Raw genomic sequence first — 15,668 nt, forward strand, 5'->3', positions numbered from 1 at the left:
AAGATAATTACTTATTTTTAGTACTTAAAAATATTTTGAAATTTTAACCAGTTTAGTTAATACAATGTTGAGTTTGAATCTGAAAAAACAGTGGAAAACTGTAATAATTTTAGCAACCTCCTGCTTTTTAATAATGTATTAGAAAATTCGCCTCTTTTTCAAAAGCCTACAGTGAATCTATTCATACAAGGCAAAAGCAAACCATTCTCTTCATTCTCTTTTTTTCCCCAAAAGATTTAAGTGCTTTTTTGTTTGCTTTTTTTTTTTTTTTTTTTTAAGATATAGAGTCTTGCTCTGTCACCCAGGCTGCAGTGCAGTGGTGTGATTGTAGCTCGCTGTAGCCTCGAATTCCTGGGTTCAAGCAATACTCCTACCTCAGCCTCCTGAGTAGCTGGGGCTACAGGTGCATGCCACCACGCCCAGCTAATTTAAAAGAAAAAAATTGTGTAGAGATGGGTCTTGCTATGTTGCCCAGGCTAGTCTCAAACTTCCAATCTCAAGCATTTCTCCCACCCAGCATCCTGAAGTGCTGAGATTATAAGTGAGCCACTATGCCCAACCAGATTTAGTTTTTAAAAAGAGAATGCGATTTGAAAAGGGAAAAATGTGAGGCAGGAGAGAAGAAATACACACATGAGCTGTCCTGTAATTGCTATAAAACTGAAATCTTCTGCCTCGCTAAAGGAGCACTTCCATGAACACCTCTAAATTACCTCATTACCTTCTAAATTAGGCGTGAAGTCTACCTTCTAAATTATGAGTGAAATCTACTGCAGTCTTATTTGGATGGAATCCTAGGCACGTGGTCCAGTTCATGAGTTGAACAAAAGCATCCTCTTTTAGGCCAGGTAGAAAGAAAGAGCTATGTTTTACAGGTCTCATAACCACAGAAAGTCCTCCTCATAAGCAGTGCTTATGGGTATTAATGACCTCTCTCTATTTTATTTCTCCAGCGCCTGAGTAGCAGAGTCCATTGAGTCCTGCTACATCTCCTCCAACATGTCAGCATTTTTTTCACAGGCCTTTTGTCACTCTAGATCAGAAACGTTGATAGCAACAGTTCCTTGAGGGCAGTGGCTAGCATGATTCCAGCCAACAGGAGCTGCCAAATGGTTCTCAATACAAATGACTACTTATTAATCTATTTACTTTGTGCATTTGGAGTTTTGCATGTGAAGTCCTATTTATGTCCATATAATAGATAAATGAAACAAATGAATAACAGAAGTAACCATTTTGACACTTTAGATATAGATAATATTGGATTATTTCTGGATTGTGAAAGAAGAAGGAAAAAGCATATGGAAGAGAATTTTTAATAGAGGGGAGGAAGAAGGAGGTGGAAACAAATGTACAAGGATGGGAGGAGAAAAGGGAGAGAGCCTTTTTTTTTTAAGGCTAATGAGAGTTTACTACCTATCTAACTCTTCTCATTCTTCAAGACTCAGACCAAATCCCATCTATTTGAAAACCTCTAGGGTATTCTATCTATTGTATACTTCAGTTATGTGCAAAATTAATTTGCCAATAATTGTGAACTGTTTTATAAACTATCTTAAAATGGTTAGCTAATCTTTGGGATGGTATTTAGCCTTCTCCAGGATTATGACTTGCCTTCTAAATTAGACATATAATGCCTAGGAGTCAAGGACTATTTCTCATAAATTCCAGTCTTCTTTTACAATGCCTAGAATGGCTGTTGCCACAGAAATGTTCATTACCTGGGAGAAAGGATGACAGGAGAGGCAGAATGAGTGGAGAGAGGTCGTGGGAATGAGGTGCTGAGGATAGATGAGGAAGAAAGCTGTTTTAGTTGGGAGGATAGGTGAGAGAAGTATGGAAAGGAATTGCCTTGGGACCATGGAAGCCCAGTGAAGATACTTAGATCCTGCAGAGGTGTAAATAGTGTTCTTTTAGTTTCTCTTATTAGGAGGTTGATTCATTTTGGGAGATTTCTTTTGAAACGAGTGAACTTAAATTGGAGAAAAGTGCATTTTAGTATGTTGATAGCATTTGAATTTGTAAAATGGACCTATGGATGATCTACACACATTTATATGCCTATAAATATATATATATATTTTATGTTTTGGTATTTTATAATTATTATTTAATGATCTTTAATGACATTTTAAAAATTAAATAAAAATTTACATCTAAAATTTCAGCAATGTTGTTTCTGACCAACTAAATAAATTGCTTTTGAAATAATGGAGATGCAATGTTCAAAATTTCAACTGTGGTTACAGCAATAGTGTGATATAAGATGTGCCTTTCAAATTCAGATTGAGCGTACTAAAAGTCACTCTCTAATTTTCTATTTTTGATAATAGGACATCTCCAAGTTTGCAGAGAAAGACAATATAGTTCTTGGAGAAGGTGGAATCACACTGAGTGGAGGTCAACGAGCAAGAATTTCTTTAGCAAGGTGAATAATTATTGGTCTAACAAGCATTTGCTGTAAATGTCATTCATGTAAAAAAAATTACAGACATTTCTCTATTGCTTTATATTCTGTTTCTGGAATTGAAAAAATCCTGGGATTTTATAGCTAGTGGGTTAAGAATCACATTTAAGAACTATAAATAATGGTATAGTATCCAGATTTGGTAGAGATTATGGCTTATTCAAAATCCATGCCCATATTTTGGTGTCTGTATATTTGTTTGCCTCATGGTATAGTTTACTACAAATGGAAAACTCTAGGATTCTGCACAATACTGGCAAGAGAAGATGTAAATATCTGTGAGTTCCATCATGGACCCCGCCACTCCAATGTACACACCAGCTTTAGGCTTCTTGGTATAGATAAACATCTACTTTCAAAGCTTTTCATCATGATTTTCATAGCAAAATAGGAAGGCAAATGATGTCACTTAGCTTAAAATCTATCATATTTAAAATAAACAGGACAAACACATTAACATTGTTGGGGGAGGAGGTCCCTAGGTAGAAACACTCTTGGTCCAAGCCTTTTAAAGCTGTTAAAGAGATGTAAATATAGATAATGTATGTCAAGGAGAGAGCTTTGTGGTTAAACTGTAACTTTCAGTTTAAACAATTATTGGTGACTCTGATGTCAAATGTTTCTCAAGCTTTATCTGAACAAAATTCTTCTCACTTTGTTGCCAAAGTTGTTAACAAGAAATCACATTGACTCATTGATGTGTTGGCTCCTTTCCCTTACTTTCTGTTGCTTTCCAAAAGCTGAGACTGGAAACTAACGCTCACTGAGCACCTGCAATTGCCTGGGAGTATTCTAGTCGTGTGTGTATTTTTGTGTGTATGTAATCCCCTTACAGCTCTGCAAAGTAAGAATTGTTCTCCCTGCTTTACAGAAGAGATCATAAGATAATTGAGACTGTTAGATGTTAACTTGCCAAAAGCCACACAGGAACCAGGTCCTTTTGATTCTTTACATTAAACCATGCTTTGATCTTGGAAACACATTGTAAGGTAATAAATCAATAGATATGGATAATTCACAGACAAGATAATGGCTTCTAAAAAATATGGAAGTTCATTACTTTTATCTGTGAGCCAAAGTAAGATTTATTCTAAGTATTCCACAAATTTAGATAAGATAGAGTATATGGCTTCTAGACATCCAACGTAGAATTGAGTTTGTGTTATCAGTTTAAGATTTGGTTTTGCTGTAAGGTGCCCACACTTTGAGGAACTACAAATAATTGTCTATTCTTATTCTGATCAGAATGTGTAATGTATTGTCCAGTTTGGGATGAAGAATTTATTGTTTCTAATCTCATAAGAAACTTGTCATACATGTGAGGGAGAGAATTAAGAACTGAGTGTGGGGGATGGAACTGTGTACATTTTGACGGGATCCATTATGTAGCTCTTGCATACTGTCTTCAAAAATAAGTTACACTATAAAGGTTGTTTTAGACTTTTAAAGTTTTCTCATTGGTTTTTTAAAAATTTTAAAACTTGGTTTTAAAAATTTCTTAATTGTGTGCTGAATACAATTTTCTTTTTCACAGAAGTACCAAAAATTACATGTATAAACACAGAATCCTATGTGCTTGAGATATAAGTAAGGTTACTAAAATCACACTTGAAAAATGTAAATGTTATAAAGAAATTGTCTCATTTCTATTAATATGAGAACTGTGTCTTCATCTTTATTACCGTTCTAAGGTCAACTCAATGTAGATTTTACTTGCTTATAGTTTCATATTTTAGCTAAATAGTAAAATAATATGGATATACATTTTGTTGTGAATTATTCATACTTTCCTTATTTGGAACTTTTATAAATATGACATAGAGACTGAAACTACAAGGAACAAAATGCAATATCAATTCTACAGTTGTGGCAGCACTGCTATCAATTTGTTGATAGTGGTTAACACTTAGAAAAACATTTTTAAAATAATTTCACATAAGTACTGTAATTCATTAGCTATCTCTGACATTTTACAGTTTGAAATAGTTTATTTTCTTCTTGGTGTCTTCACTAAAACCCAACATCTTCGAGGGCAGGAACTGTATAATTTTTGCCATTGTATTTTGAGCACATAGCATGGTACTTGTCTCTAAATAGATACTATTGTTAAAAGTTGGTTTTTTTTTTTAAGGTAATATTTTATAGTGTATGCTATGGTACAATTCAGTTTGTGACTTTTGCTAGTTTATGCCACTTACAGTTAGCAAAACCACTTCAGCAGTTCTTGGAATGTTGTGAAAAGTGATAAAAATCTGCAACTTATTCCTTTATTCCTCATTTAAAATCATCTACCCCAGTAAAAACATGTATAAAAGAGCTACTTCTGCACCACTTTTGAGAATAGTGTTATTTCAGTGAATGGATGTAGTGACCATATTGTAATGCATGTAGTGAACTGTTTAAGGCAAATCATCTACACTAAAAGACACAGGAAATAGTAATATAATTTCCTTTTTCTTTTTAGAGCAGTATACAAAGATGCTGATTTGTATTTATTAGACTCTCCTTTTGGATACCTAGATGTTTTAACAGAAAAAGAAATATTTGAAAGGTATGTTCTTTGAATAACTTGCTTATAATGCTTATGCTAAAACACAAGAAAGAAAGTCTATCCCATCATAGATTGCATTTTACCTCTTGAGAAATATGTTCACCATTGTTGGTATGGCAGAATGTAACATGGTATTAACTCAAATCTGATCTGCCCTACCTGGCCAAGAGTCAAGATTGCTTTCATTAAAACCTTTTCTGACCACCTCATGCTAAACCAGTTTCTCCCATTGCTGTACTGTTATAGCAATTGCTATCTATGTAGTTTTTGCAGTATCATTGCCTTGTGATATATATTACTTTAATTGATTATTATACTTAACATTCTTATTTACTTTTTTGTGTATTTTACTCTGTCTTCTCCTTAGATAGTAAACTTCTTAAGAAAATACATATGCTAAGTGTTTTACTGGTTTAATATAGGTGAATGCTTAGACCACTCATCTACCTCAATACTTCCTTGGAGATCTCCTCCTCAGTCACACAGAGCTCAGGAATTATATTTCCTTGGAACTCCTGTTAGGGTCCAATATACATGAAATTCCCTAGACAGACAGACAATCAGTATATGGCTTGATTTCAAAGTTTCAAAATGGTTTCATGGACTATCAAATAGTTTATTGGGAGAACAGTTACATACTCTTCTAGAAATAAAGATTTTAAGCAATAAAGATGTATATGTATATAAAATGGCTGGATTATTCCTAGAAGTACCTTTCTTAGAATTTAGTTAAATTTAATATCCAAGATACTATCTTTACAACCCTGAGACTGTGAAAAGTAACTTCTATCAATATAAACTTTACTACATTTGTATTGTGTTAGTGTGTTACAGTACAAACTAGAACAATGTATCTTTCTATATGATATATTACATAATGCCTTAAAAAACTGGTATTTCTTAGATGATTCTAGTCAGGATTTACTTCTAGAACAGATTAAAGTTTTATTAGAGGAGAGTCAAATTAATTATCCAATTCTCAGTTGTTATTGTTGCTGTTTTATTTTTAGCAAAACAAATTAGTCTTAATGTAAGCACTTGAGAAATAAATTGGTGGTCAGCCTAAAATGTAAACAAGAAATTAATAGAAAATTTAAAGAACAGCAGAGCTCTGACATTTAAAAGAAATGAAGTACAAATCTCTAGGGACCTTAAAGGTCATCTAATAATTTCCTCATTTTCGAGATAAATAAACTGAGACCCAGAGGATAAATGATTTGCTCAAAGTCAAATATCTACTTAATATAGGAAATTTAATTTCATTCTCAGTCTGTTAACATGCAACTTTTCAATATAGCATGTTATTTCATGCTATCAGAATTCACAAGGTACCAATTCAATTACTACAGAGTACTTATAGAATCATTTAAAATATAATAAAATTGTATGATAGAGATTATATGCAATAAAACATTAATAAAATGCTAAAATACAAGACATTATTGCAATAAAGTATTTATAAAATTGATATTTATATATTTTTGTATCTTAAAGCTGTGTCTGTAAACTGATGGCTAACAAAACTAGGATTCTGGTCACTTCTAAAATGGAACATTTAAAGAAAGCTGACAAAATATTAATTTTACATGAAGGTAGCAGCTATTTTTATGGAACATTTTCAGAACTCCAAAATCTACGGCCAGACTTTAGCTCAAAACTCATGGGATATGATTCTTTCGACCAATTTAGTGCAGAAAGAAGAAATTCAATCCTAACTGAGACCTTGCGCCGTTTCTCATTAGAAGGAGATGCTCCTGTCTCCTGGACCGAAACAAAAAAACAATCTTTTAAACAGACTGGAGAGTTTGGGGAAAAAAGGAAGAATTCTATTCTCAATCCAATCAACTCTATACGAAAATTTTCCATTGTCCAAAAGACTCCCTTACAAATGAATGGCATCGAAGAGGATTCTGATGAGCCTTTAGAGAGAAGGCTGTCCTTAGTTCCAGATTCTGAGCAGGGAGAGGTGATACTCCCTCGCATCAGCGTGATCAGCACTGGCCCCACGCTTCAGGCACGGAGGAGGCAGTCTGTTCTGAACCTGATGACACACTCAGTTAACCAAGGTCAGAGCATTCACAGAAAGACAGCAGCATCCACACGAAAAGTGTCACTGGCCCCTCAGGCAAACTTGACTGAACTGGATATATATTCAAGAAGGTTATCTCAAGAAACTGGCTTGGAAATAAGTGAAGAAATTAATGAAGAAGACTTAAAGGTAGGTATAAATTGCTTGTGGGTATTTCACCATACAGGGTGCAATTGAGTAGAATGCAATATGTAGCATGTAACAAAATTTACTCAAATCATGGGATTAGGATAAGGTTTATCTTAAAACTCAGACAGTATGAAGTTTATTAATTATGCAAGCAACTTTAAAATGTAAAATAACAAATGATTTCTTTTTGTGATGGACATACCTCTTCCCATAAAATGGGAAAGGATTTAGTTTTCGGTCCTTTACTAAACCAGTGATAATTGTGACTATAAGTTAGAAAGCATCTACTTTATTACCATCTTGAACCCTCTGTGGGAAGAGGTACAGTATAAGTAACTGTATAAATAAATAGTAGCTTTCATTATTTATAGCTCGCAAAATAATCTGTATGGAAGTAGCTTATATAAGGTATATAAACATTTAGACTCTTGATGGGACTCACATTCTAGTTTGTGTATCAGTCTTGCCTGAATTTAGCTAGTGTGGGCTTTTTTTATCTTGTGAGTTTGCTTTATACATTGGGTTGCTAAAGAGATTTCTTTTAGAGAAGGTATATGAAGCTCAACATGTACTAGTGCCAATCTTCAGACAGAAAGTTTGTTATATTAGGTCTTAAGAATAAAAGCATTTTATTTTTAAAACAAGAAATAATGTAAAAAGGAGAGTTTTTGTTATTTTAGTAGAAAACTTAATGCCTTGGATGAAATGAGCCATGGGCAGGGTTGTAATTAATTGATATATTTAATAGTATAGATCATTTGAGAATAATGTGACCTTTGACAAGACACAAGCCATTAACATCTCTAAGCTGAAGTTTCCTTCTTTGTAAAATGAGGGAATAAAATAGATCCCTAAACTGCGTAATTTTAGAATTTCCATACTTTACGAAGGTTTCCTAAACGATAATTCATCTATATAGTGTTTTGTTTGTTTGTTTGTTTGAGATGGAGTCTCACTCTGTCACCCAGGCTGGAGTGCAATGGCGTGACCTCGGCTCACTGCAGCCTCTGCTTACCGGGTTCAAGCAATTCTCCTGCCTCAGCCTCCTGAGTAGCTGGGATTACAGGCATGCACCACCACACCCAGCTAATTTTTGTATTTTTAGTAGAGAAGGGGTTTCATCATGTTGGCCAGGCTGGTCTCGAACTCCTGACCTTGTGATCTGCCCCCCTCGGCCTCCCAAAGTGCTGGGATTACAGGCATGAGCCACCGCGCCCAGCCTGAGCCACTGTGCCCAAACCATTTATATAATTTAATATCAATCTAAATGAATTTCTCAATCCTGAGCCTAAAAATTTAGTTGTAAAGAATGATAGCCTTGACTAATAATAGTTTCTATTTATGGATTGCATCTAGTTCTAGGTGGCATACATTTAGTCCCCACAACTACCCTGGAAGGTACTTAAAATTTTTCACATTTGCAGATAAGGAAATTAAAGTTCAGAGAAGTTCAGCAACACGCTTGAATTCAGGCAGCTCCTAGGCTGTTAATGGTGGAGTTTGGGTTCCAATTCAGATCTGTCTGACTCAAAAAATGCATACTCCTAACCAGTGCACTATATCCCAATACCATAGGACCTCTTCTTTGTGATTCATAGTGCTTTCCTATGAGTTTTGTTGATCTTGTGAGAAACAAAACTATGTTTTTCCTTTGGACTATCTGGAATCTCTCTTTTTCAAAATTTTGAAATGTATCGATATGCCAAAAGACAAAGATTTCTAGAGGAATAGGAATATGCCTAGGATGAGAATTATGTAATTTAAATCATAGTTGCAAAGAGAGATAGTCCTAAGTTACTAAGGAATGTTCAAACACAAATGGGCTTTCAGTCTATTGGAAGACCTTTATAGTATATACAGTGCAGTATACTGACCTGTACTTGTCCATGGACCCCTGAAGAAACAGGTTAAATCAAAGAGAGTTCTGGGAAACTTCATTTAGGTGGTATCATTCATTTGATAAAAGGTATGCCACTGTTAAGCCTTTAATGGTAAAATTGTCCAATAATAATACAGTTACATAATCAGTGATACATTTTTAGAATTTTGAAAAATTATGGTGTTTCTCAGTTTTAATAAAGCTGTGTTGCTCCAGTAGACATTATTCTGACTATAAAATGACATCATACATGGCATTTATACTGATTTATATTTGTTAAAATACACTTGGATTCAAGTAATACTATTTCTTTATTTTCATATATTAAAAATAAAACCACAATGGTGGCATGAAACTGTATTGTCTTATTGTAATAGCCATAATTCTCTTATTCAGGAGTGCTTTTTTGATGATATGGAGAGCATACCAGCGGTGACTACATGGAACACATACCTTCGATATATTACTGTCCACAAGAGCTTAATTTTTGTGCTAATTTGGTGCTTGGTAATTTTTCTGGCTGAGGTAAGAATGTTCTATTGTAAAGTATACTGTGATTTAAAGTTAAATTAAGATAGTTTTGAAGGATGTATACATATATATGCACACACTTAAATATGTATATATACACATACATATATATGTATACATGTATGTGTGCATATATACACACATATATAACTATGTATAAGTATGTATATATTTATATATTACATATATAACTATGTATAAGTATGTATATATTTATATATTACATATATTTGTGATTTTACAGTATATAATAGTATAGATTCATATAGTTCTTAGCTTCTGAAAAATCAACAATTAGAATCACTATTGATATTTTACTATTTCGTATTACATATAAAATATATTTAAATACAAATATAAGAAGAGTTTTTAATAGATTTTAATAATAAATGTTAAGAGATTCAAAAACTCAAAAGTAGAAGGCTTTTATTTGGATTGAAATTAAACAATTAGAATCACTATTGATATTTTATTATTTCATATTACATATCAAATGTATTTAAATATAAAGATAAGAGTTTTTAATAGATTTTACAGTAAATGTTAAGAGATTAAAAAACCCAAAGTAGAAGGCTTTTATTTGGATTGAAATTAAAGGCCAGGCATGGTGGTTCATGCCTGTAATCCCAGAATTTTAGGAGACTGAACGGGGAGGATTGCTTGAGCCCAGGGGTCGAGACCAGCCTGGGCAACATAGTGAGACACTGCATCTACAAAAACATTAAAGAATTAGCTGGGCGTAGTGGTGTGTGCTTGTATGCTACCATTTACTAAGGAGGCTGAGGTGGGAGAATCGCTTGAGTCTGGGAGGTCAAGGCTGCTGTGAGCTGTGATTGTGCCATTGCATTCCAGCCTGGGTGCCAGAGAGAGACCGTATCTCTAAATAAATTATAAACAACAACAACAACAAAAACACTGAAAGCAAATCTGTATTAAATTTTAAATTCATTTGACTCTAGATCATGGGTGTCCAACCTTGTGGCTTCCCTGGGCCACATTGGAAGAAGAAGAGTTGTCTTGGGCCATACATAAAATACACTTACAATAGCAGATGAGCTTAAAAAAAGAAAAAAAAGTCCATGCATAATCTTTGTGATATCTGCCACCACAGATAAGCATAATAGTCCTCTCATTCAAAAGGTTGGACACAGCTGCTCTAGATATTTTATTGTTAAATATGCAGGCAATTACTATTTAAATGAAGATTTCTTCACAAAATGAGATTAAATATGTATTAGTGGCTTAGCATTCATTTTAGACAACCCTTTTAGAGAGTCAAATCACACACTTGCTTACAGAAATTTTGTTGTCTTCAATGTCCCCATTGTGGTTTCTTTACCAAGCCTCTACTGTTCTTCACACCGCCAAGTTAAAAAAAAAAGAGTGGGGGCGGAAAGAATGAAAATTGCATGGTAGGCCCCAAGTTCAGATCCTCATCAGCACAAGAGGTGATAGTAGAAAAATAGTAATTTTTAAAAAGTATGTTCACAATTATACAACTAAGCAATTCATTCACCAGTGTTCACAATTCTATTGCCTTCTTTGAGCCAAAATTTCCATAATTTTTCTTTTAGACTAAGCTCCTTTATGATACCATTGTGCCCATTTCTCATTACTATTGAAATGTATCATGAGCAAGTCACATTCTGGTACAACTGCTAATCCAGGATGACAGTTTAGTTTTTTAAAATCCAATTGAGAGTCTTGTACTCATGACCAGAGAACCTAAAGAAAGGTTAAGATACATTTCGTCCTTGATGTAAGTGGTTTATCTATTTTTAGTTTTCCTAAGGTTCAAATTTCAATTTAGATTTATGTTTTTATAGGTTAGGTAAAATATGCTTCCCTTTTGAAATATGAAGTATGTAGTCTTTTTAAAAACTTCTTCAAAGCTGTTAAAGTGAAAAAAATTAATTTGGTCTATTCAGTTTGTTAGCACTTATCATTTTGGAAAGAAAGTGACTCTACTTTTGTATTTTGTAACATTTTCCCTGCTATAGGGCAGTATCTTCTGTAAGTTCTCAGACATTAGCACTGAAGAAATAGGCAAAAAAAAAAAAAAAATCTATTATGTTAATTCTTAGAACCCCAGCTTGGCAGTGCATCATTGACTAGATGGAGAAGAAATGAAAATAATACATTAGGAAGCAGTTTCCTGGTTCTTTTGAAAACACCTAGAGAGTCTTGTTGTTGACTGGAATATCTGAAGATCCTTTTTAATACTTTCATTCTATGATTGTTAAGAATATGTTATAGAACTGCTTTATCCTGTTTCTTTATGACTTCCGTTCTGCTTGTTGATTAGAAATCCCTGAGTGGCTTTACATTATTAGTAGTAGATATGTAGTATATTCCCATAATACCACTGCTGCTATTGACTAATAGTAATTATTTTAGGGCAGCTTTATGATAGTTGGTTTATGTTTTAGGGTGTCATTTGACTTGTGAAGCATTGAAATCTGGATATTAAGCACGCTGTTTTCTATGTGGTATGGAATGATTCTTAAAGCCCTGAGAAAATTGAAAATAAAAATATTTTTCCTTTTTACCCTAATCACCTATGACTGTCACTCTATCATAAACTGAATAAACTTTATAACCTGAAAACATTTTGAAAATGAAATGACAGAACTTGCTTACTCTATTGTTTCTATATGTACCAAATATTTTTAAAAAGTATTATGCTAAGTCCTTGAAAATATTTTGTTCTAGTCAATATAAGCAGTTTAGGTTGGTAGTTCTATGTGGAAACAGCCACGAAATAATTTTATATTATGATGACTAGACCAGTCTTTGAACATTACTTTGGTTATTGTTCCATTAGTAAATTACGGAAGGCAATCTCACTCTGTCATCCAGTCTGGAGTGCAGCAGTGGTGTGATCTTGGCTCACTGCAACCTCTACCTTCTGGGTTCAAGCAGTTCTGGTGCCTCGGCCACCTGAGTAGTTGGAATCACAGGTGTGCACCACCAGGCCTGGCTAATATTTTTTGGCATTTCTAGTAGAGATGAGGTTTTGCCACATTGGCCAGGCTGTCCTCAAACTCCTGGCCTCAAGTGATGTCCGCCTTGGCCTCCCAAAGTGCTGGTATTACAAGCGTGAGCCACTGTGCATGGCCTGAAACTTATAATTCATTTCCATTAATATTAATCTCGCCTTTTCCAGTAATTAATTGGTTTCACAGGTATTAGTCCCCTATAATCATTGAATGGCAAATGAAATTATTTATAGCAAATAAACAGATTAATTATCTGCCAGCAGGCTGAGATTAGTTTCTTTAAAAAATGTTTATTATTTAACACATTCAGCTGTGATCTTGGCTTTCTTGTGAGGTTCAGTCGTTTCTATTGAATAAAGGAGATAAATGGCAAAGAATTTACTTCAGTGAAATTTGAATTCCATTAACTTAATGTGTTCTCATCCAAATAATAGTACTTAGAACAACTATTACAGCTGCTGGACCCGGGAACACAAAGCAAAGGAAGATGAAATTGTGTGTACATTGATATTGGTACACACATCAAATGGTGTGATGTGAATTTAGGTGAAGATGTTAGAAAAAAATCAGCTGTTTTCTTGTTCCTTTCCAGGTGGCTGCTTCTTTGGTTGTGCTGTGGTTCCTTGGAAAGTGAGTATTCCATGTCCTATTGTGTAGATTGTGTTTTATTTCTGTTGATTAAATATTGTAATCCACTGTTTGTATGTATTGTAATCTACTTTGTTTCATTTCTCCCAAGCATTATGGTAGTGGAAAAATCAGGTTTTTTGTTTAAAGGATGACCATTAGTTGGGTAAGGTAACACATACCTGTAGTCCTAGCTCCTCCACAGACTGACGCAAGAGGATCACTTGAGCCCAGGAGCTCAGGGCTGTAGTGTTCTATCATTGTGAATAGCCACTGCACTCCAGCCTGGACAATATAGCAAGATCCTATATCTAAAATAAAATAAAATCAAATGAATAAATTGTGAGCATGTACAGTTCCTGCAGTTTCTAAAGAATATAGTTCTGTTCAGTTTCTGTGAAACACAATAAAAATATTTGAAATAACATTACACTTTTACAGTTTTCTTCAAATGTTTTAATTTAATAAAGAACAACTCAATCTCTATCAATAATGAGAAAACATATCTATTTTCTTGCAATAATAGTAAGATTTTGAGATTAAGGGTGCACACTCTTCTAATGCAATATATTGTATTTCTTTAGACTCAAATTTAGTTCCATTTACATGTATTGGAAATTCAATAAGTAAGTTTGGCTGCCAAATAACAATTTCCCTTTTGCTTTACAGCACTCCTCCTCAAGACAAAGGGAATAGTACTTATAGTAGAAATAACAGCTATGCAGTGATTATCACCAGAACCAGTTCGTATTATGTGTTTTACATTTATGTGGGAGTAGCCGACACTTTGCTTGCTATGGGATTCTTCAGAGGTCTACCACTGGTGCATACTCTAATCACAGTGTCGAAAATTTTACACCACAAAATGTTACATTCTGTTCTTCAAGCACCTATGTCAACCCTCAACACGTTGAAAGCAGGTACTTTACTAGGACTAAGAAATGAAACTGCTGATCCACCATCAATAGGGCCTGTGGTTTCGTTGGTTTTCTAATGGCAGTGCTGGCTTTTGCACAGAGGCATCTGCCCTTTGTTGAACCTCCTTTTGACTGGCATGCACATTTCTCAGATATTATAGGTTATCATATGTTGTTGCTCCTAATATTTCTGTGTTAGATAATTAGAGTAGCTAGGTTTGTAAGAATGTGATGTTGGTGGGACTGTAGCAGCACAAGAAGGCCCTTATGGGTCAGTCATACCTCTCTTTTCAAATACTTGGTCTAGCTCTCTTCTGGGCATCTTGTTGCCAATATATAATATTGTTCAAAAGGGCAGGAAACTTAAAGTGATCAAAGAAAATATGTTTTTTTGTATTGATTAAGTCTTTTGATGGGGTAGAATAATCTAATTTCATGTAACTGCTCAAAGTTATATGGTAGGGGGGATCCCAAATGTATTTTAAAACTATTTTTGTATTATCATATTTGAAGTAACAGAAAGTCATAGTAGTAAAATAAAGATACTAAAAATTTTAAAAACTAATAAGATACTTTGGAAGAAATCAATTCTGTTGATTCCTCATTAGACAAATTTGCACTGAAAGACTGAGGTTAATAAGGATTCCCCCAAGTTTTTTCATAGCAACCTGTGAGCACTTTCTCTGTTGAGGCATTTACTCTGTGATATGAAAAGATGAATAAGTCACAGTTCTTGCCCTGGAGGAGGTCACAGGTGAGAGGAGGAATTGACACAGAAACATTTGATATAAAGCAAGGAATAAATTCCAAGACTAAAATTTTCAGGAATCTGGAAAACTCAAGATAAGAAAAACCCATCATATTTTCTGGATGACAAAATTTCAGTGTTATCGTATGTAGGAAGATCTTGATATTTATTCTGAAGCCCATGTGTGTTGCTGAAATCTTGCCTCATTTGGATATACTCATCACCATCCTCTGTTTTGGAGCTAAGAATTTTAGACTCAAGATGTCCAATTAATTGATCCATTGATTTTATTTTTTATGGAAATCTGAGACCCAGAGCAGGCAGGGGATTTCTCACACATTTCTAGAAGAGTCAGACATGAGCCATGTGGCACAGTGGAAAGAACATGAGCACTGCCTGAGCTCTGAGTTGGCGCTATAAGAGCAGTGATCATGGGCAAGTGACCCTCCTGAGCCTTGGCCTCCTCACCTGTTAAGTGGGGAAAAGAATATTTCAGAGGATCTTTGTGAGAATGAAACAAGGCAATTTACTTGCCTGCTACATAGCCAGTGGGAAATCAATATAAGTTCCCCGTGGTTCCCTTCTGTGGGGTGTTGTTCCCACAGAGGGTGCACTGGCCATTCCACCTCTTCTTTTCCAAGCTCCTGTTTCCCTTTAATGCTGTTCATAGTTGGTTCCAAACCATTTGAAATATAATAAGCACCAGGATGGTTTTTTCTTTCCACCAAAGC

At 34.4% G+C, this 15,668-nt stretch overlaps 1 protein-coding gene across 1 annotated transcript in view; it reads left to right on the forward strand.

Annotated features, from left to right (window-relative positions):
- The window catches only part of CFTR (cystic fibrosis transmembrane conductance regulator), a 180,560-nt gene that overhangs the window by 100,556 nt on the left and 64,336 nt on the right, over positions 1-15,668 (forward strand). The window contains exons 12-17 of the mRNA XM_025379291.1: positions 2,334-2,428; positions 4,932-5,018; positions 6,513-7,236; positions 9,512-9,640; positions 13,238-13,275; positions 13,942-14,192. Of these exons, the coding sequence (XP_025235076.1) occupies positions 2,334-2,428; positions 4,932-5,018; positions 6,513-7,236; positions 9,512-9,640; positions 13,238-13,275; positions 13,942-14,192 (1,324 nt within the window). The remainder of the gene's footprint in view (positions 1-2,333; positions 2,429-4,931; positions 5,019-6,512; positions 7,237-9,511; positions 9,641-13,237; positions 13,276-13,941; positions 14,193-15,668) is intronic.

The sequence above is a fragment of the Theropithecus gelada genome, chromosome 3 (assembly GCF_003255815.1).
Source record: "Theropithecus gelada isolate Dixy chromosome 3, Tgel_1.0, whole genome shotgun sequence".
NCBI classification, from domain to species: Eukaryota; Metazoa; Chordata; class Mammalia; order Primates; family Cercopithecidae; genus Theropithecus; species Theropithecus gelada.